This window comes from Erinaceus europaeus, chromosome 3 (genome assembly GCF_950295315.1).
Source record: "Erinaceus europaeus chromosome 3, mEriEur2.1, whole genome shotgun sequence".
Classification (NCBI taxonomy): domain Eukaryota; kingdom Metazoa; phylum Chordata; class Mammalia; order Eulipotyphla; family Erinaceidae; genus Erinaceus; species Erinaceus europaeus.
The window spans coordinates 16,554,750-16,577,436 of NC_080164.1; the positions used below are offsets into that span (position 1 = coordinate 16,554,750).

The 22,687-nt window shown below is 46.7% G+C and overlaps 1 protein-coding gene across 1 annotated transcript in view; it reads right to left on the bottom strand.

The window, feature by feature from the left end:
- The window catches only part of ADGRF3 (adhesion G protein-coupled receptor F3), a 40,584-nt gene that overhangs the window by 9,131 nt on the left and 8,766 nt on the right, over window positions 1–22,687 (bottom strand). The window contains exons 2-4 of the mRNA XM_060188415.1: window positions 5,553–5,700; window positions 2,428–2,565; window positions 271–444 (exon numbers count right to left, since the gene is read on the bottom strand). Of these exons, the coding sequence (XP_060044398.1) occupies window positions 271–444; window positions 2,428–2,565; window positions 5,553–5,700 (460 nt within the window). The remainder of the gene's footprint in view (window positions 1–270; window positions 445–2,427; window positions 2,566–5,552; window positions 5,701–22,687) is intronic.

The following is a 22,687-nucleotide window of genomic DNA, read 5'->3' on the forward strand; positions in this document are numbered from 1 at the left end:
GTGTGGGGGGTGGGGCAGCTGGAGCAGCCACTCATCTATGGTGCTGCTACCCAGCAGCCCTTGCTCCTGTTGCTGTCCGCCCCCCCCGCAGGGCACCTTTTTGGCTCCTGATTCCCCACCACCACCACCACCACACACACCCAGGAGGGAACTTTCTTTCCTGCCCTATGTCTACAGAGCACTGTGGGCCTCACACTCAGTCCCCTTGTGGGACCGATGTGACCCCCAGGCTGTGCCCAGATGCCTCAGTCCCCTCCCAGCTGTCCTCACCAGGTGGCAGTGGCTGGCAGTACCCAGGCTCGGGAGTTCCAACAGTGAGGCAGCCACACGGCCGGGGCTCTCGGGGCTCTGGGCAAGGCTGGTGGCGTGAGCAGACGCTGGTGTTCCACTGGAACCCGGGCAGGCAGGCACACTGGGCACCGCCGCCCCAGCTGGAACGACACTCTGGGATGGGAGGGGAGGTAAAGCCGGGGGGCTGGGGAGACGACTCCGCTGGGGGGGGGGGTACTGCAGGACTTGCAAGCCTGGAGGCTGAGCCAAGCCCTAGTGCCATGTTTATTGAAGAGGTGCTCTGGCTCACTGATTAAAAAGAGGAACAGTGGGGCTGAGCAATGGTGAACACACGTTACCATGCACAGGGACCTGGGTTCAAGGCCCTGCTCCCCACCTGCAGGAGGGAAGCTTCACAAGTGATGAAATAGTACCAGCAGGTCTTTCTCTTTCCCTGTCACTATAAGGGAAAAATAAGGACCAGAGAAGCCCAGCAGGTGGCGCTGTGGATAAAGGATTGGACGCTCAGCAACCGTTCCAAGTTCTTTTTTTTTTTTTTTTTTTAATTTTTAAAAACTACCGCTGGGGCCCAGCGGGTTAAGCACAGGTGGCACATAGCACAAGGACCGGTGTTAAGGATCCTGGTTTGAGCCCCCGGCTCCCCACCTGCAGGGGAGTCGCTTCACAGGCGGTGAAGCAGATCTGTAGGTGTTTTTTTCTCTCCCCCTCTGTCTTCCCCTCCTCTCTCCGTTTCTCTCTGTCCTACCCAACAACAGTGACATCAATAACAATAATAACTACAACAATAAAAACAACAAGGGCAACAAAAGGGAATAAATAAATAAGTGCTTTGAGAAAAAAATTTTTTCTTCCCTTTGTTGCCCTTGTTTTTTTATTGTTGTAGTTATTATTGTTGTTATTGATGTCATCATTGTTATATAGGACAGAGAGAGATGGAGAGAGGAGGGGAAGACAGAGGGGGAGAGAAAGACAGACACCTGCAGACCTGCTTCACCGCCTGTGAAGCGACTCCCCTGCAGGTGGGGAGCCAGGGGTTCAAACCGGGATCCTTCTGCCATTGTTGCACTTCGTGCCACGTGCACTTAACCCACTGTGCTACAGCCTGACTCCCAAGTTCCAAGTTCTATCTCCAGAACTGAGGCTAGATTCTCTGTTGTTCTCCTCCTCTCACTCTGGACCCCTCCCTGACAGATAACTAAATAATTAAACCGTAGAGAGAGAGAGAGAGGAAGAGAGAGAGAAGGAGGCAGGAAAAGGGGGGAGGGGAGGAGGAGGGAGAGGGAAAAAGGGTGTGTGGGGGAGGAATCCCACAGAGGTCACTGGGAAGAGCAGGTGCCTTGCCATGTACAAGACCCAGGTTTAAACCCTGACACTATATGGGAAGTGTTACAGCACCAAAGGAAGTTCTCTCTCTCTCTCTCTCCCTCTCTCTCTCTTTCTCTAGCACTATCTACCTCTACCTCTTTCTCTTGACCTATCTGAATGAAAAAGAGAGGTAAGAAAAAGCATCATGCGGGAGTTGGGTGGTAGCGCAGCAGCTTAAGCGCAGGTGGTGCAAAGCGCAAGGACCGGCTCCCCACCTGCAGGGGAGTCGCCTCACAGGCGGTGAAGCAGGTCTGCAGGTGTCTGTCTTTCTCTCCCCCTCTGTCTTCCCCTCCTCTCTCCATTTCTCTCTGTCCTATCCAACAACGATGGACAACAAATGGGATAAATAAATCAATATTTTTTTAAAACATTAAAAAAAAGAAAAAATTATGCATGAACAAGGCTCCACCTACAAAACAATAAAGGAAGAAAGAGGAAAAGAAAAAGGAGTCGGCTAGCTGTCTGAGGAAGCTGGGCAGATAGCACCAACCACCGTCTGTTGCTTGAGGGTGCTAGGGCTGGGAACCCAGAACCTTCTCAAAGCTACAGCCCTTCTGCCTCAGTCATCCATCGAGGTCACCGCAGGGGGCAGAGAAGACCCTTGGATCCCCCACCAGCACCTAGAAGCCTCCAGGGGCTGAGGCAGCAGTGCAAGCTGGTGTGCAGGGAGCTTATGATGGGGCTGGGCAGTGCTCACCCTCCAGGGAGGGAAGGCTGGGCCCCATCTTCCTTCTCCCCAGCTAACTGCGGGGCTGGGTGCAAGTCCCCTACCTGTCGTGAGGTGGAGGCCAGTGAGAGCTCTTGGGGAAGAAGTGGAAGCAGGGGGCAGAGCCAATGGGATGGAGAGTGCAGACAGCCAGGCCTCCTCTGTCAAGTCCAGCCGAGCGTAGAAGGAGGCCAGGCCAGGCTCTGGGGGCACAGGAAACGGCTGGAGCAGAGAGCCCTGCCTGTCTCCCATGCCTTGCTGCCCATTGTCCGCCTCAGCCCAGGACAGTGACCGGCCTCACTGCCCAGTGGTGGGCTCAGACTCAGCCTCCTGACAAGCTCAGGTCAACAAAAATCTGGGGCGTTGGCAGACCTGCGGCCGGCGCCAGGTCCAGCCCTCCCTCTCTGCCTGAACCCCTGCTCCCTCTGCTCCTCCTGCCCAGCCCGGTCACTCACCACCTGCTGCACTCGCTGGGGCCGGCTGCTGCCCAGAAGGCCCATCGGTCTGACTCTGGCCCTAGAACAGAGCAGTTGAAAGACCTTGGGTCCCAAGTCCCTCCATCGCCTAACACCTTCCCCAAGAAGCTGCAGGGAAGCTGGCTCATGTGACCTGAAGCTCTGGCTTCTTGCCTGGAGTCCGGGGGCACAATCAAGGGGGCATCCATCATGGAAAGCAGACTCTGCCAGGAGGGGGCAGGGATTCTGCCACGGGACAACTCCCCCGAATCCAGGAACCCGGCACACCCAATGGTCAACATGCTTTGCTTAATTCCTTCTTGCGTGTCTCTCTCCTGGGCCTCTAGGCTCATAGAAACTGCAAGAGTTCTGGCAGGGGTGGTGGTGGTGTGTGGTGGTGGTGGTGGTGGTGGTGGTGGTGGGTGCTAGGGCAGCCCTGGGGGCCCAGAAGGCAGCGAGTTCTCTTAGTCTCTGGCTCTTACAAATCCTCTCCTTGCCTGCTGCTTCTCTCCAGCCTGAAACCGGATGCTGAGAGATGAAGCTTATGGAGCAGCAGCTGGAGACAGAAGTGGGGAGAGAGCAGGTGTCACCAAGCACTGGGCTAGGGGCCTGAAGGGGCCCCGGGCTCCAACTCAAGTGCCTCCGGGCAGGCAGTCTGGGAGGTGGCACAGAGGAGAAAGTGTTGGACTCTCAAGTGTGAGGTCCCAAGTTTGATCCCCGGCAGTGCATAGACCAGAGTGATGTCCAGTTCTTTCTCTCTCTCCTCCTACCTCTCTCATTAATAAATAAAATCTTTAAAGGAAAGTAGCAGGGTGGTGCTCAAGTCCCTGTCCTTTGCAACAAGCACAGATAACTAAAATACTAATCTGGACCCAGCTGTCTGTCCTTAGGCTCCTTTCTGTCCTCTCAGCCAGTGTTCAGTGTTTCCCATGTCTGGAAAGATTTGCTTTTCTTCTTTAAATTGCAAGCTTGTGACCCAGGAAGTAGCACAGTGACTAGCATGAGGCCCTGAGTTTGATCCCTGGCATTGTGTTTGTGCCATAGTAGTGCTCTGCTTCTCTCTCTCTCTGAATAAGTAAATAAATATTATATATATATATATATAATATTTATTGATTGATTATCCCTTTTGTTGCCCTTGTTGTCTTATTGTGGTAGTTATTATTGTTGTTGTTGTTGATGTCATCGTTGTTGGACAGGACAGAGAGAAATGGAGAGAGGAGGGGAAGACAGAGAGGGAGTGAGAAAGAAAGACACCTGCAGACCTGCTTCACCGCCTGTGAAGCGAATCCCTTGCAGGTGGGGAGCTGGGTGCTTGAACTGGGATCTTTAAGCTGGTCCTTGCATTTTGTGCCCGTGCGCTTGATCCACTGCGCTACCACCCGACTCCTAATACATCTATATTTTTAAACCATGCTTGTGATAGAGACAGAGAGAAATTGAAGGGGAAGAGAAGATAGGGATAGAGGGTAGATAGCTTAATGGCTATGCAGAGAGACTTCCATGCGTGAGACTCCAAAGTCACAGGTTCGATCTCCCCACACCACCATAAGCTGGAGCTGAGCAGTGCTCTGGTAAGAGAGACAGAGACACACACACTCACAGAGAGAGAGAGAGAGAGAGAGAATGGCCTGCAGACTTTCTTCACCACTCTTGAAGCCTCCCCTCTGCAGGTGGAACTAACAGCTGTTGTTGGAACTAACAGCTTGTTGTCCTTGTGCATGGTAATAATATGTGGGCTCTGCCGGGTGCACTGCCATCCAACCCAGCCCTCATTTTTGTTTGTATCTGGGGCCAGACAGTGGCACACCCAGTTGAGCACACATGTCACCATGTACAAAGACCCAGGTCAAAGCTGTTGGTTCCATCTGTGGAGCAGAAGCTTCAGAAGTGATGAAGCAGGTCTATCTATCTATCTATCTATCTATCTATCTATCTATCTATCTATCTATCTATCATCTCCCCTTCCTTTCAATTTCTCTTTCTCTATCAACTAAATAAATATTAAAATAAATCAATGACTGCAAGCTTTATCCAGAGTGCAGCCACCAGGCCTCCTTGGGGTTCACAAGACCCCACAGAGGTAAAGTCAGCCATATCCCACCCCTGGAGACCAGGCCGAGTCTTGAGTCTGAAATGCCAGTGAAATATGAGGTCGTGGAACAAAGCAGCAGCTCTGGGAGTGGGGATGAGGGTGGCTCAGTGGTAGAGCATGTGCTTTGCATGTATGAGGTCCTGGGTTCAACCCTGGCACCAGAAATGAGTAAACAAATAAATAAAGGAGGGAGGGAGTAAAGAAGCCCACAGCCATGGGCGGGGAGATGGCTCAGTGGGTAAGGCAATGACTCTCAAGCATGGGGTCCTGAGTTCAATCCTTGGCAGCACATGTACCAGAGTGATGTCTGTCTGGTGTTTTCTCTCTCTTATCTTTCTCATTAATAAATAAAATCTTTTTTAAAAAAAACCCCCACAGCTCCACAGCCTCAGTTTTGCTCCCCTGCGTCTCTCGCCCCCAGTCCACTCCCATTGCCCGGCCTTCACCCCACCTCCGTCCTCTCTCCCTGGCCCCTAGGACCTCTCATACTCACAGGCTGGGTAGCTCGGGCCCATGGCGGCCCCACCAGGGGGAAGACGAGGGACAGAAGAAGCGCAGGAGCAGCCGGCCAGACCATGGCTGGGCAGCTGAGCTCCTGAGCCTCTGCTGGGGCTCGATGCAAATTCCCTGGGAGGTGCACTGGCATGCAGGGAGGGCGCCAGGGCCTCCCAGAGGAAGTGCTCCAGGCTGCACAGACAAGAGTCTGTGCGGGGCTCCCGGGCCAGGACGCTGTGCTCCATGTGGCCGCAGGACAGCTTCTCTCCTCTCCCCAGGAAGCCAGGATGAGTCTAGAACACAGAATGCTGGGACTGGCCCCCCAGAAGGCCTTCCTCCACACACCCAGAACTGGTCCCTTCCAATAAGTGTCACCTTGATATGTGGGGCTAAGGGTCAGTGAGTCACAGGGGCTTCGGAGAGGCTGCTGCCCTTCCTTAGGAATGTAGCTTGTTCTAAGTGCAGAGAACGCCCTAGAACCTGAGAAGCTTTCAGTCCCGCCTCAGTCCTTTGCCCTCCAACACTCACTGCTCCTCTGTCTTTGATGATCCAGAGGAATATAGTCGGTAACACCCAGCTGGGAAACTCCTCCTTTGAGTCTCAAAGTGAAGACTGGTGAGCTCACCGTCTGTCCTTGACACCCTAGTTACCTTCACAGGAGGAATGTCCACGTCTGCTCTCGTTTATTTGATTTTTGTTTTGTTTGCTTGTTTATTATCAGAGCACTGCTCAGCTCTGGCTCATGGTGGAGTGGGGGATTGAACCTGGGACTTTGGAGCTTCAAGCATGACAGTCTACTTGCATAACCATTCTGCTATCTTCCCCCCCACACACACACACATTCTCTATTTTAGTTTTTTTGTTTGTTTATTGGTTTGGTTTGGTTTTTTGCCTCCAGAGTTATTGCTGGGCTCAGTGCCTGCACCATGAATCCACTGCTCCTGGAGGCTATTTTTTTCCTTTTGTTGCCCTTGTTTATCACTGTTGTTATTGTTGTTGTTGCCATTGCTGTTGTTGTATAGGACAGAGAGAAATGGAGGCGGGCGAGATAGAGAGCGGGAGAGAAAGATAGACACTTGCAGACCTGCTTCACTGCTTGTGAAGCAACCTCCTGCAGGTGGGGAGCCGGGGGCTTGAACTGGGATCCTTACAGTGCTCCTTGTGCTTGGCGCCGTATGTGCTTAACCCACTGTGCTACTGCCCGGCCCCCTATTTTAGTTTTTGAGAAACAATGAGTGAAAGCAGAGCACTACTCTGCCATTTCTTACAGTGCTGAGCATCGAACCCAGGATCTCACAAGTGAAAGACATCTCCCAGCCCCTGCTCACATGCATAGTGCCTGCCGCGCCACGTGTGAACTGGGTCCCCACTGCACTGGAGGGAGCTTTGGTGATGTCTTTCCCTCAGTCTCCCTTCCTTCCTTCCTTCCTTCCTTCCTTCCTTCCTTCCTTCCTTCCTTTCCCTTTCTTTCTTTCTTTCTTTCTTTCTTTCTTTCTTTCTTTCTTTCTTTCTTTCTTTCTTTTTGCCTTTCTTTCTTTTTGCCTTTCTCTCTTTTTCTGTGTGAGAATTGATCTGGAGTGGTGAAATCCAGTGATAAGAGGAGGAGGAGGCCATGTAAGTTCCCCATGCATATGCTGTTAAATTTTGAATTTCCTACCTGTTAACCTAGCTGGTGTTAATTTGTCCTTGCACTTAACCTGATGTGCTACCTGGCCCCCCTCTTTTCTTCTTTTTAAATATATTTTATTTATTTGTTTATTTTTAATTATTATTATTTTTTACTTTATTTATAAAAAGGAAACACTGACAAAACCATAGGATAAGAGGGGTACAACTCCACACAATTCCCACCACCAGAACTCTGTATCCCATCCCCTCCCCTGATAGCTGTCCTATTCTTTAAACCTCTGGGAGCATGGACCCAGGGTCATTGTGGGATGCAGAAGGTGGAAGGTCTGGCTTCTATAATTGCTTCCCCACTGAACGTGGGTGTTGACAGGTCGATCCATACTCCCAGCCTGCCTCTCTCTTTCCTTAGTGAGAGCAGAGCTCCAGGACACATTGGTGGGGTTGTCTGTCCAGGGAATTCTGGTTGGCATCATGCTAGCATCTGGAACCTGGTGGCTGAAAAGAGAGCTAACATATAAAGCCAAACAAGGGGAGTCAGGCAGTAGCACAGTGGGTTAAGTGCACATGGCACAAAGCACAAGGACCAGTGTTGTCGGGAAATTGTGCAGATGTGGTTGAACTTGGCAGGGCTCACAAAGCACCCTGCATTCCTGATACTATGGCCTATCTACATAAGCATTGTATTGCCTGAAAGATCCCCACCCATTCCATTCCTTTGATCTATCTTCTTTCTACCCTCAAGACCCTCCCTGCCTCCAGGGTATTATTAATCCCACCAGTTAAAACTCTCACAACAGTTGCTAAGGAATTTTCTATCTTCCCAGCCCCCCTTTGCTTTTCTCTGCCCCTTTCCTAGCCATTTCCATTTCCGACTTGCCACTTCTGGGTTGGACCTTTAAAAGCTTTGGCTTTCTGATAAATAAAGATATTCCATTGCCTTGCACCACGTGTTTGGTTCCTGAGTCATCTTCCTTGCTTTGCTGAGTGAGTAGCAGCCCAAGCTGGCTCTGGTCGAGTTCCCTTCAACCCAGAGAGTCCAAGCCTGGGAAGAGGCACCCCCATGCTAGCCCGACACAGTGTAAAGATCCTGGTTCGAGCCTATATGCCTACTGGCTATCTACAAAACGGAGACCCCCCACCCCCAACTCTTCATCTGCACTATTCCAGCCTTTAGGTTCATGATTAGTCAACAACTTGTTTGGCTTTTTTTTAATATTTATTTTTCCCTTTTGTTGCCCTTGTTTTATTGTTGTAGTTATTATTGTCATTGTTGTTGGATAGGACAGAGAGAAATGGAGAGAGGAGGGGAAGACAGAGGGGGGAGAGAAAGACAGACACCTGCAGATCTGCTTCACCGCCTGTGAAGCGACTCCCCGAAGGTGGGGAGCCAGGGGCTCGAACCAGGATCCTCACGCCAGTCCTTGCACTTTGCGCCACGTGTGCTTAATTTGCTGTGCTACTGCCTGACTCCCTACTTACTTATTTTTAACTTGAGCCCTGCTTATGGTGGTGTGGGGATTGAACCTGGGGCTTCAGAGACTCAGGCATGAGAGTCTCTTTGCACAACCATTTGCTATCTATCCCCACCCAGGGACAAATTTCTTTCTTCTATCCCAACCAGGTTCAGATCCTTCAGGGTTTGGTCTTCATCATCAAATGCCAGGAAGCACCATAAATTCGGTCAGGTCTCGGGTCATAGGACAGGACTCAGATAAGTAAGTCCTACTCACTCCCAGGCCCCAGGGCAGAGAATAGACTGTTCCACAGAAGGCCAAACATAAGGCTATAGGCCTTTAGCCTGGCAGACAGCATAGTGGTTATGTAAGACTTTCATGCCTGAGGCAGCAAAGGTCCTAGGTTCAATTCCTGTAACCACCATAAGCCAGAGCTGAGTAGCGCTCTGATTAAAAAAACAGAATGGGGAGTCGGGCGGTAGCGCAGCAGCTTAAGCCCATGTGGTGTGAAGCACAAGGACTGGCATAAGGATCCTGGTTCGAGCCCCCAGCTCCCCACCTGCAGGGGAGTCGCTTCACAGGTGGTGAAGCAGGTCTGCAGGTGTCTGTCTTTCTCTCCCCCTCTCTGCCTTCCCCTCCTCTCCCCATTTCTCTCTGTCCTATCCAACAATGACAACAACAATAATAACTACAGCAACAATGAAAACAACAAGGGCAACAAAAAGGAAATAAATAAATACTAAAAAAAAAAAATCTTTAAAAAAGACCCAGAACAATAAAATATATGTATATATATGGCCAGAGTGGTGGAGTAATTGGTAGAGCATCAATGTATGCAAGGACTGGGGTTCAAGTCTCCTCGCCCTCCCTGCAGGGAGCAGCTTCAGGAGTGGCGGAGCAGTGCTGTAGGTATCCCTCTTTCTCTCTCTTTCTATCTCTCATCTTCTATCAAACTTTAAAATAATAGTGATAGAAAACAAACAAATAAATGTTGGGCAGTGCACCAGCTCCCCCCTGCTTAGAGCTGTGGTCTATTTACATAATCACTGTTTTACCTGAGAACTGCCCTGCCTACAGGGCATTGGTTTAATCCCCACTGGTTCGCACTCTCTCTTTGCTCCGCCCCCTCTCCCAGTCACACTGTTTTCCACCACTCGTTTGCACTCTCTTGTAGCTCCACCCTCTCTACATCACATCCTGTTTTCCACCCTACTATTTCCTTCTTGGCCAGTATAAATACAGATGCTCTTCTGATTAAACATTGAGTTGCCTTCCTGCTCCGTGAGTCCCAGAGTCTCTCTCTTGTGACGCTAGCCCCACACAGCGGCCTAGGTTGGCTCCTGTCGAGTTCTCTCCAACCCAGAGAGCACTTGCTCAGGAAGAAGCACCCTCAGACTATCCCAACAAATAAATAAATAGAATTTAAAATTTTTAATTTTTTAAAATTTCATGGGAGCACTGCCCCAGCACGTGTGGTGTCGGGATTGTATCCAGGGTCCCACATAGGCAAGTTCTGTGCTCCTCCCACTCTGCTACCCCCACCACCACCTAAGATTCAATGAATCTAGAGACCCAGGTTCAAAGTTAGAAGCCCTGGCTTTAAGTTTTGGCTCTACTGTCCACAAATTGTGTATCTTTGGTAAATTAGTTTTCCTCTTGCCATCTGTTCCTGGTCTATGAAGTAAGTGTTCCAGTGAACGTTTTCTTGTTCCACTTAGTGAACAAAGGTGGGAAGGCTGGAAGGAAACAGCTTCTGCTAAATCTGGGGATGAAGGTCCAAGCTGGTTAGTGGCCTCTCAGTGGCTCCTATTGTAAAGGGACTTGTAGGGAACCCTGTTTGGATACAAATAAGAGAAGCCAGAGCTCCTAGGCCACTTATCAGAGACCAACTAACAGGGCCTGCAGAGGTTGGAAAGAAGCTTCCTTTCTTTGCTGAGGGTGCAGCCTAGCAGCTCAGAGAAGCAGCTGGCTGGAGATGGACTGCTGGACTCAGGGCACCCTAACATACATACAGACAGACAAAACTCAGTAACCTTTTTAAATTTATTTTCACCAGAGAACTGCTCAGCTCTGGCTTATGGTGGTTCCAGGGATTGAACCTGGAAACTTTGTTGCCTCAAGCAAAAATGTCACTTGTGCTATGCTATTCCCTGGCCCTTTATTTTAGCTACTGATCCTCTCTCTCTCTCTCTCTCTCTCACTCTCACACACACACACACACTGTAGAACACACTCTGGTCCATTTGGTGCCAGCAGTTGAACATGCAAGTTTGATGCTCTACCAGTTGAGCTATTTCCCCAGATGCTATTATTATATTATTATTATATTATTATTATTATTATTATTAAAGAATAATTAGGGGGGCAGGCAGTGCCACATCAGATTAAGTGCACGTAATGTGAAACAAAAGGACACTCTAGTTCAAGCCCCCAGATCCCCACCTGCAGGGAGGATGCTTCACAAGCAGTGAACTGGTCTGTTGGTGTCTGTCTTTCTCCCTCTCTATCTTCCCTCCTCTACTGGGTTCTCTCTGTCCTATCCAAAGAAGGAGGAGGAGGAGGAGAATGGGAAGAAAAATGACTGCAGGAGCCATTGATTTGTAGTGCAGGCACCGAGCCCCAGTGATAACACTGGAGGGAAAAATAAAAAGTTAAATTAAATTAAGTAATGGGGGGACCAGGCAGTGATGCACCTGGTTAAGCACACACATCATAGTGTGCAAGGACCCAGATTTAAGTCCCTGGTCCCCACCTGTAAGGGGAAAACTTCATGAGTGGTGAAGTAGGGCTGAAAATCTCTCTCTTAAAGGAGGAGAGAAAGAAAGAACCAGATATCACTCTGGTACATGCGCTGCTCTCATGCTTGAGAGTCCAATGCTTCATCCACTAAGCCACCTCCCGGGTCACTCTCTGTCTCTCTATCTCCCCTCCTCAATTTCTCTCTATCCAATAATAAAATAGATAAGTAAATAAAAATTTTTAAAAAGAGGGAGTTGGGCAGTAGTGCACAAGGACCAGAATAAGGATCCCAGTTCGAGCCCCCGGCTCCCCACCTGCAGGGGTGTCACTTTACAGGCGGTGAAGCAGGTCTGCAGGTGTCTATCTTTCTCTCCCCCTGTCTTCCCCTCCTCTCTCCATTTCTCTCTGTCCTATCTAACAACGATGACACCAATAACAACAACAATAATAACTATAACAACAATGAAAAACAACAAGGACAACAAAAGGGAAAATAAATAAATATAAAAAAATTTAAAAAAATTTTTGAAAGAATAATATGAAGGGCAGGAGAAGATAACATAGTGGTTATGTAAAGAAACTCTCATGCCTGAGGTTCCAAAATACTAGATTCAAACCCTATACCACTACAGGCCAGAGCTGAGCAGTGCTTTGTTAAAAATAAAATAAAATAAAATAAAATAAAATAAAGTAAAGTAAAGTAAAGTAAAGTAAAGTAAAGTAAAGTAAAGTAAAGTAAAGTAAAGTAAAATAATAATCTGGCAAAATAGCTTACTGGGAGGGTGCTGGCTTTGCCACATAAATCTCCTAGGCTAGACCACAGCCCCCACAACACGGGAAGAGTGGCTGTGGTGTATTCTCCCTCCCCCATTTCTGCAACAGCTGAGCTCTATGAGAAACAGAGAAGGCCCTCTTCCATAGAAAGGGGGAGCGGGAGAGGGTCGGGTGGTAGTGCAACCGGTTAAGCACACATGGCGCAAAGTGCAAGGACCAGCTTAAGGATCCTGGTTCGAGCCCCCAGCTCCCTACCTGCACAGGGTCACTTCACAGGCGGTGAAGCAGGTCTGCAGGTGTCTATCTTTCTTTCCTCCTCTCTGTCTTTCTCTCCTCTCTCCATTTCTCTCTGTTCTACCCAACTGTTGGGATATTGTACAGATGTGGTTGAGTTAGGCAGGACCCACAAACCACCATATTTCCATGTGAGTATTATTATTTACATATCAATCTTCTATCTTGTTTTAAAAATGACTCCTCTGCCACCACATTACCCCCTCAGGGTATCGCCCATTCCCATGAGCTAAAAAACTCTAGCCACCTTTACTACAGAAGCTGTCTACCTTCCCAGAGTGCCTTGTTCTCTCCACCCCCTTTCCTAGCCAATTCTGTCCCGACTTGCCACTTCCGGAATTCTCCTATAAAAGTCACTCCTGTTTCCACTCTCTCTTTCTCTTCCATGTCCAGACCTGGAGAAGGACTGGCATGCATAGTGGGAGGCGGCCATTTTGCTAGCTCCACGTGGCCTAAACCCACTGTGCTCACCCCAACTCTGTGATGTCCTCATGAATAAAGATTTTCGTTCCTGCTCCGCCATGAGTTCCTGGTCTCTTCTCTCTCCCGCGAAGCAACCCGACACCCAACAACAACAGCAATAGTAATAATAACTACAACATGAGTAACAAAAGGGAAAAAACCTCTAGGAGCAGTGAATTCATGGTTTAGGCACCAAGCCTCAGCATAACCATGGAATTAAAAGAAAGAAAGAAAGAAAGAAAGGAAAAAAAGAAAGAAAGAAAGAAAGAAAGAAAGAAAGAAAAAGAATTGGATGCCTGGAACAAAGCAGCATTTCAGGTACTGTACCCTAACCCTGGTAGTGATAATAATAATAATAATAACTATTATTTCAAATCCACTAAGTCAGGGGCCTGCTTTAATTTAATGAACAATTCAATCTACTAAAAGATTCTTGAGTGGTCTGGGAAGTGGTACAGTGGCTAAGGCACTAGACTCTCAAGCATGAGGTCCTGAGTTCAACCCCTGGAAGCACATGTACCAGAGTGATGGCTAGTTCTTTCTCTCTTCCTAGCTTTATCATAAATAAACAAATAAACAATTTAAAAAGATTCTTGAGGAGAGAGGGAAGGTGGGGAAAAATAGAATTTATTGATCTATTTTGACCCACCTATGAAAACCATGTTATAGTGCTGGAGGGATAGATAACCTTCCTAAGCATAAAATGAAATCCTGAAACCATAAAGGGAAAGATGACTGATTTGATTATGGAAAGCATGAGATGCATTATACAAATCATGAAAGCCACAAGCTGCTATAGGCCCAACACAAGCTGGAGTCATTCCTCTTTCTGGGAACTAGAACTCAGTGAGTCTGAGGTTGGATCTGCACCATGTCAAAGTCAGTGCAGTGGACGTGAGCTCTGTCTTGAGCTTTGGCTGGAGGAATAGCTCATTTGGATAGTGTACTGCTTTGCCATGTGTGCAATCCAGCTTTGAAGCCAGTCCCCATCACATTTAAGGAAACTTCAGTGGTCTTTTTTCATTCTCTCTCTGCCTGTCTCTACCTAGAACAAACAAAGGAACAAACAACAACAAAACAAAAACCAGTCTTATCTTAAAGGGGAAGAGAAACTAACTGTAACAGAAACAGACAGACGTATGGACAATTTACTGCCCCAACTTAAGTTTGCCCCTGGTACTCATTAGAGACCCCACTTACGACTGTCTCCTTTTGTGCTGGAACCAATCTGAGCAGGTTTCAGTTGTCTATAGCTAGAGGAGTGTGTACTGACATGTACTCAGAAAAGTCAAGGAGGCAGGGAGGGACAGCAGGACACTGGCTGTATGAGCACATAGAATTACAGAGGCCTGGGGAGTTAGGCGGTAGAGCAGTGGGTTAAGCACAGGTAGCGTGAAGCGCAAGGACTGGTGTAGGGTTCCCAGTCGAGCCCCTGGCTCCCCACCTGCAGGGGAGTCGCTTCACAGGCAGTGAAGCAGGTCTGCAGCTGTCTATCTTTCTCTCCCCCTCTGTCTTCCCCTCCTCTCCCCATTTCTCTCTGTCCTATCTAACAATGATGACATTAATAACAACAACAATAATAACTACAACAATAATAAAAAGCAATAAGGGCAACAAAAGGGAAAATTTTAAAATATATATATATATATACAATTACAGAGGCCTGTGATTCAGACCACCTCACACTCATAGTCATGGACTCACTTTCCCTTGTAAGGGTTGTGTCATTGCTCCTTGGCTGCTTTCAAGATTTGTTCTTTGTATTTATTTTCAGCAGTTATTAAGTATCTCACCAAATTTAGACATTTCAGCCACTTTTCCGCATTTCTTCTTCTGTGTCACATCCTATTGTCATACCAACATCCTACCTTCTCTCCTTCCTGGACTTTAGTAATGCAAATATTACAGATTTAAAATTTCCCCCACAACTCTACACAGCTCAGTTTTCCAAGCCTTTGTCCTTGATGTGATTCATAATGGACAATTGCTACTTGTGTGTCTGTGTCTCTGGGGCCTCCAGTGTGTTTGATTTCACTGCTCACGACTGATTTTTTTTTTCATATAGAAACAGATAGACAGAGACAGAGAGAGATGGAGAGATACCACAGCTTCACCCAGTGCTGTAGTACTCCCCCATGGTATGTGTATACTCATGGGAAAGCTAGAACTGACTTGTGTGCCTGGCAAGGCAGGTCCTTGATCAGACAAACTGTCTCACCAGCTCCTGAATACTTTCTATTGAACTATCTTCAAAGACATTGGTTCTTTGCCCTCTTCATTCTGCTACTGAACTGTGGTGGACAGGCAAGACACCCAGAGAGGTTTATTTGCTGCATCCAGGCCCCTGTAGCCATGTCAGTTTCTAAGGCAAAAGACAGTACAGATGTGTCCAGGCTGTTGGGAGGGTTATTCTGGACTATCTGGGTAGTAACAGTGTAGTCACAAAGCTTCTTTATGGGGCGAGGGGTGAGAGGAGTGTGCCACAGGGTGGGAAGTGGAAAGCAACTCAACAGAAGCAACCTAGTGGCACCAAGGAACTCCACAGATGGCCGAGTGGTGCTCTGGTGTCTCTCCCACCTCCTTTCTCTCTCCCTCTAAACATCCAGAATCCAAGCTGGGCCAGGATGGTGTCAGTGACACATAAAAGATCGTGGGTTTATTCCCTACACCATGGGGGTGGGGAGTGGAGGGAAATTGGAAGACAAAGCCCCCTTTTTTTTTGGGTGGGGGAGATAGCATAATGGTTATGCAAACAGACTCTCATGCCTGAGACTTTTGAGTCCCAGGTTCAATCCTCTGTACCACCATAAGCCAGAACTGAGCAGTGCTCTGCTGTTTGTCTCTCTGTGTGTCTCTCTCTGAATTTCTCTCAAAAGTAAAATAAATAAAATATTTTTTTAAAAAGAAAGAAAAACAAAACCCAGGAAGCAGAAGCTAAAGAGATGCACTTTGAAGATGGGATGGGGGTTGGGGGCGGGCATGGACAGAGGAGTGCAGGAAGCCTCTAAAAGCTGGAAAAAAAAAAAGAAGCAGGCTCATTCTCTAGGGTCTCCAGAAGAAATGCAGCCCCTCTGGCACCTTTGCCTTAACATTGTAAGGTTGATTTCAGACTGCTGAGACTGGCAACTACAGTGATCATCAAGCGGTTACATTTGCGTTTGTTTTGGTGTCAGAGGTCAAAGCCAGAGCCTTGTACATATGCAGCATCCCTGACAGACACTGTTTTCAGCAGCAGTTGCTTGCAGCAGCTGTGGGAAGGAAGCCAGTACAGAGTCCACAGAGGAGCAGCTTGTTTGGCAACTGGGGTTTTCAGTTCTAAAACAACCCTTTGGTTCCTCTTTATGTTTTCTATTCAGAATTTTCATCTTTTCTTTTTTTAAAAAAATTTTTTATGTTTATTTTCCCTTTTGTTGCCCTTGTTGTTTTTCATTGTTGTTGTAGTTATTGTTGTTGTTATTGATGTCATTGTTGTTGGATAGGACAGAGGGACATGAAGAGAGGAGGGGTGGGAGTCGGGCTGTAGCGCAGCGGGTTAAGCGCAGGTGGCGCAAAGCACAAGGACCGGCATAAGGATTCCGGTTCGAACCCCGGCTCCCCACCTGCAGGGGAGTCGCTTCACAGTCAGTGAAGCAGGTCTGCAGGTGTCTATCTTTCTCTCCTCCTCTCTGTCTTCCCCTCCTCTCTCCATTTCTCTCTGTCCTATCCAACAACGACAACAACAATAAAACAATAAGGGCAACAAAAGGGAATAAACAAATAAAATAAATAAAATTAAAAAAAAAGAAGAGAGGGGAAGACAGGGAGAGAAAGATAGACACCTGCAGACCTCGTTCACCGCCTGCGAAGTGATTCCCCTGCAGGTGGGGAGCTGGGGGCTCAAACCGGGATCCTTACGCCGGTTCTTGCGCTTTGTGCCACATGCGCTTAACCCGCTGCGCTACCACCCGACTCCCCTTTTCTTTCCTTTTTACATTTATTTAGTTGTCAGAGAGATACACAGAGAAAGATACAGAGAGACCAGAACACTGCTCAGCTCTGGCTTACAGTGGTGCTTGGGATTGAACCTGGGACCTCAGAGCCTCAAGAATGAGAGTCTTTTGCAGAACCATTATGTTGTCTCTGCAGCCTTTTTCTTTTCAAGATTTATGTATTTTACTGACGAGAGAGATAGAGAGATTGAGAGAGAGAACCAGATTATCACTCTGACATATTGATGCCAAGGAATGTACTCAGGACCTTGTGCTTGAGAGTCCAACTCTCTCTCTTTTTTCTATTTTGACAAGACAGAGAGAAATTGAGAGAGGAGGGGAGGTGGAGAGGAAGAGAGAAAAAGAGACACCTGCAGACCTGCTTCACCTGTTGTGAAGTGTCCCCCCTCCATGTGGGGAGAGTACAGCTCTACCCACCATGTCACCTTCCTGGCTGCGATCAACGTCTCATCTTTTTACTATTCTTTTTTAAAATTTTCTTTATTAGGGAATTAATGTTTTACATTCAACAATAAATACAATAGTTTGTACATGCATAACATTTCCCAGTTTTCCACATAACAATACAACCCCAATTAGGTCCTCTGTCATCTTTCTTGGACCTGTAACCCCCACCCCTCCCCACCCCACCCCAGAGTCTTTTACTTTGGTGCAATACGCCAACTCCAGTTGAGGTTCTACTTGTGTTTTCATTTCTGATCTTGTTTTTCAACTTCTGCCTGAGAGTGAGGTCATCCCATATGCATCCTTCTGTTTCTGACTTAGTTCACTTAACATGATTTCTTCACGCTCCACCCAAGATGGGCTGAAAACGGTGAAGTTACCGTTTTTAATAGCTGAGTAGTATTCCATTGTGTATATAGACCTCAACTTGCTCAGCCACTCATCTGTTGTTGGACACCTGGGTTGCTTCCAGGTTTTGGCTATTACAAATTGTGCTGCTAAGAACATATGTGTACACAGATCTTTTAGAATGGGTGTGTTGAGTTCCGTAGGATATATCCCCAGGAGAGGAATTGCAGGATCATAGGGTAGGTCCATTCCTAGCCTTCTGAGAGTTCTCCAGACTGTTCTCCACAGAAGTTGGACCAATTTACATCCCCACCAGAAATGCAGGAGGGTTCCATTGACCCCACACCCTCTCCGGCATTTGCTGCTGTTACCTTTTCTGATGTATGACATTCTCACAGGAGTGAAGTGGTATCTCACTGTTGTTTTTATTTGCATTTATTTGACAATAAAAGACTTGGAGCATTTTTCATGTGTTTCATGTGTTTTCTCGGCCTTTTGGATCTCTTCTGTGGTGAATATTCTGTCCATGTCCTCTCCCCATTTTTGGATGGGGTCAATTGTTTTCTTTTGGTTGAGGCTAGTAAGCTTTTTATATATTTTTGTTAAAAAAAACTCTTGTCTGATGCATAGCATATGAAGATCTTCTTTCATTCTGTGAGGAGTCTCTTTGTTTGGGTAATGGTTTCTTTTGCTGTGCAGAAGTTTTTTTAAAAATATTTTTTATTTATTTATCAATGAGAGGGATAGGAAGAGAGAGAGAAAGAACCAGACATCACTCTGGTACATGTGCTGCCGGGGATTGAACTCAGGACCTCATGCTTGAGAGTCCGATGCTTTATCCACTGCACCACCTCCTGGACCACAGAAGTTTTTAAATTTGATGTAGTCCCATAGGTTTATACTTGCCTTAATCTTCTTTGTAATCTATTTGTTTCATTGAAGATGTCTTTAAAATTTATGCGGAAAAGAGTTCTGCCAATATTTTCCTCTAAGTAACTGATACCTTCAGGTCTAACATCCAAGTCCTTAATCCACTTGGAATTTACTTTTGTATTTGGTGAAATACAGTGGTTCAGTTTCATTCTTCTGCATGTTTCAACCCATTGTTTCCAACATCATTTGTTGAAGAGTCTCTGCTTTCCCCATTTCATAGTCTGGGCACTTTTGTAAAAAAATTAGATATTTATAGGTGTTGGGGCTTACTTCTGGGCTCTCAGTTCTATTCCACTGGTCAGTGTGTTTATTCATGTTCCCGTACCAAGAGGTTTTGATGACAATGGCCCTATAATGCAATCTTCAATCTTCTGGGAGATTTACTGTTCTTTCTGCTTCATGATACTTTCATGTTACTCAGAAGCACAGAGTACAAGGCCCGCCTCTCCCCAGCCTTCATTCTCTGAAGCTGGCACATCTAAAGTCTCACCTCCACACCTGAATAAGAATGGAAAGGATTTTCATGGAGCAAGAGAACTTAAAGGGGGCAGAAGGACAGAAGATAGGGGTGCCTGGAAGGGGCCTGACATTTCCCCCTCCACATCTTTTGATTTCATTAAAAATATATATTTATCGGGGCTGGGTGGTGGCATACCTGGTTGCGTGCACTGGTTACAGTGCACAAGGACCTGGGTTCAAACCCCCAGTCCTCACCTACAGGGGGAAAGCTTCGCAAGTGGTGAAGCAGGGCTGCAGGTGTCTCTCTGTCTTACTCCCTCTCTATCTCCCCCTTCCCTTTCAGTTTCTGGCTGTCTCTACCCAATAAATAAAGATAATAAAAAAATTTTAAATATATTTATCAGTGAGAAAAAAGGTGGGCGAAAATAGATACCCAGCGCATCACTCTGGCATATGTAGTGCTGGGAACTGAACTTGGGGCCTCATGCTTGAGGATCCAACACTTTATCCAATATGCACACCTCCTTAGCTGAATGCTTTTTAATTTTTTTAAATTTATATTTATTTTTCCTTTTGTTGCCCTTGCTGGTTTTTATTGTTGTTGTAGTTATTGTTGTTGTTATTGATGTTGTCGTTGTTAGACAGGACAGAGAGAAATGGAGAGAGGAGGGGAAGACAGAGAGGGGGAGAGAAAGACAGACACCTGCAGACCTGCTTCACCGCCTGTGAAGGAACTCCCCTGCGAGCGGGGAGCCGGGGGCTCAAACTGGGATCCTTACACCAGTCCTTGCGCTTCATGCAAATGAGATCTGGGACTTACTTTAATAGCAGAGGAACCAGTCACACCTATATAGGGGCCTTATCCCTTCCGACAGTGACTTGGTGGCCCTGTGCTAACTCTGGCATCTCCGTTATGTCTGGCTTTTGTTTTTCCCCACGTGACTTGAGATTTCCTGGTTCTCTAGAAGCAAAGTGATTTTAGTCAGCATTCTGGACACCTGAATGTTGGGTAACTCTGAATTTGGCTTAATCTTGTGAGAAATGTTGCCTGACTTCTGTCAGGCAACTCAACTGACATGGTTTAGGACTGAGTTCTGCCTGGCCTGAGGCGGGCTGGGTTTTCATCATCACTCTTTCTTTCTTTCTTTCTTTCTTTCTTTCTTTCTTTCTTTCTTTCTTTCTTTCTTTCTTTCCTTCTTTCTTTCTTTCTCTCTCTCTCTCTCTCTCTCTCTCTCTCTTTCTTTCTTTTATTTATTTATTGTGGAATTAATGTTTTACATTCAACAATAAATACAATAGTTTGTACATGCATAACATGTCCCAGTTTTCCATATAACAATACAAACCTAAGTCCTCTGTCATCCTTCATGGACCTGTATTCTCCCCACCCAGCCACCCCAGAGTCTTTTACTTTGGTGCAATACGCCAATTCCAGTTCAGGTGTTACTTGCGTTTTCTTTTCTGATCTTGTTTTTCAACTTTTGCCTGAGAGTGAGATCATCCCATATTCATCCTTCTGTTTCTGACTTATTTCACTTAACATAAATTTTTCAAGGTCCATCCAAGATCGGCTGAAAACGGTGAAGTACTATTCCATTGTGTATATAGACCACAACTTGCTTAGCCACTCATCTGTTGTTGGACACCTGGTTTGGACTATTACAAATTGTGCTGCCAAGAACATATGTGTACACAGATCTTTTTGGATGGGTGTGTTGGGTTCCTTAGGATATATCCCCAGGAGAGGAATTGCAGGATCATAGGGTAAGTCCATTTCTAGCCTTCTGAGAGTTCTCCAGACTGTTCTCCACAGAGGTTGGACCAATTGACATTCCCACCAGCAGTGCAGGAGGGTTCCTTTGACCCCACACCCTCTCCAGCATTTGCTGCTGTTACCTTTTCTGATGTCTGACATTCTCACAGGAGTGAAGTGGTATCTTGTTGTTGTCTTTATTTGCATTTCTCTGACAATCAGAGGCTTGGAACATTTTTTTCATGTCTTTCTCGGCCTTTTGGATCTTCTCTGTGGTGAATATTCTGTCCATGTCCTCCTCCCATTTTTGGATTGGATTATTTGTTGTCTTGTTGAGATTTGCAAGTTCTTTATATATTCTGGTTATTAGCCTCTTGTCTGATACATTGCATGTAAAGATCTTCTCCCATTCTGTGAGGGGTCTCTTGGTTTGGGTAGTCATTTCTTTAGCTGTGCAGAAGCTTAATTTGATGTAGTCCCATAGGTTTATACTTGCCTTAGTCTTCTTTGTAATTGGATTCGTTTCATTGAAGGTGTCTTTAAAATGTATGTGGAAAAGAGTTCTGCCAATATTTTCCTCTAAGTATCTGATAGTTTGTGGTCTAACATCCAAGTCCTTGATCCACTTGGAATTTACTTTTGTATTTGGTGAAATATAGTGGTTCAGTTTCATTCTTCTGCATGTTTCAATCCATTTTTTCCAGCACCGTTTGTTGAAGAGAACACCATCACTCTTTCAAAGTCCTTAAGGTACTGTCTGCATCTACTACACATTTGTGCCACCTGGTGGCCAGTCTGGGACCTGGGTGGCAGCTGCTTGTCTCTTAGTGCTGCTCTCGAGGTCTACAGTGAGGAGTTTCGGACTGTGGTCTATTAGATGGCACAGCGGGAAAAATATTGGACTGTCAAACACAAGGTTCCAGGCTTAATCCTGGGCACTGCATGTGCCAGAGTGATGCTTCTATTCTCTAGATAAATGAATATCTTTAAAAATTTGTGTAGAGCCAGACTCTTGCAAGTGCAAGAGCCTGGAAGGTGATCTTAGGAATTTGACAAGTGTTGTGTGACACACCAAGGCATTTGGGCAGGAAGCACTGTTTATTTAATGCTGGCACTACTGACTCAGTGGATTTATGTTAAAAAAAAAAAGAAAACCACCTGAGACCCGAGTGCAGTGGGGCTTGTCCTTTTATGCAGTTACCAACTTTCCCAGAGTAACCCATAGCAACACGCTTACCAGGTTATACTACCTTTTTCTTTTCCATATAATGAGAGTACAACTTGGTTGGGTTATCAGTGGACTTTTGGGCAGAAGTAGCAGGTTCTTTTTTTTTAAAATTATCTTTATTTATTGGATAGAGACAGCCAGAAATCAAGGGGGAAAGGGGTGATAGAGAGGGACAGAGACAGAGAGACACCTGCAGCCCTGCTTCACCACTTGCAAAGCTTTCCCCTTGCAGGTGGGGACTCGGGGTTCAAACCTGGGTCCTTGCACACTGTAACATGTGCACTTAACCAAGTGTGCCATCACTTGGCCCCTGAAGTAGCAGATTCTAAGGCTGCTGGCCAAGGCCAATTTGATTAGAATAATAGAAAGCCCCATGGGGGGGGCAGGTGGTGGTGCACGTGGTTAAGTGCACATAGAGCTAAGCCCAAGGACCCTGCAAGATATGGATTTGAGTCTCTGGCTTCTCACCTGCACAGGGGATGCTTCACAAGGGCTGAAGCAAGTTTGCAGGTGTCTGGCTTTCTCTTTCTTAATTTTAATTTTTACTATCTTTTACTTGCTTATTGGATAGAGACAGCCAGAAATCGAGAGGAAGAAGGGGGGTAGAGTGGGAGAGAAACAGAGTGATATCTGCAGCACTGCTTCACCACTTGCAACGCTTTCCTTGTGCAGGTGGGGACCAGTGGCTTGAACCCAGGTCCTTGTGCACTATAATACGTGCACTCAACCAGGTGCGCCACCACCTGGTCCCTCTATTTTTCTGTCTCCTCTCTC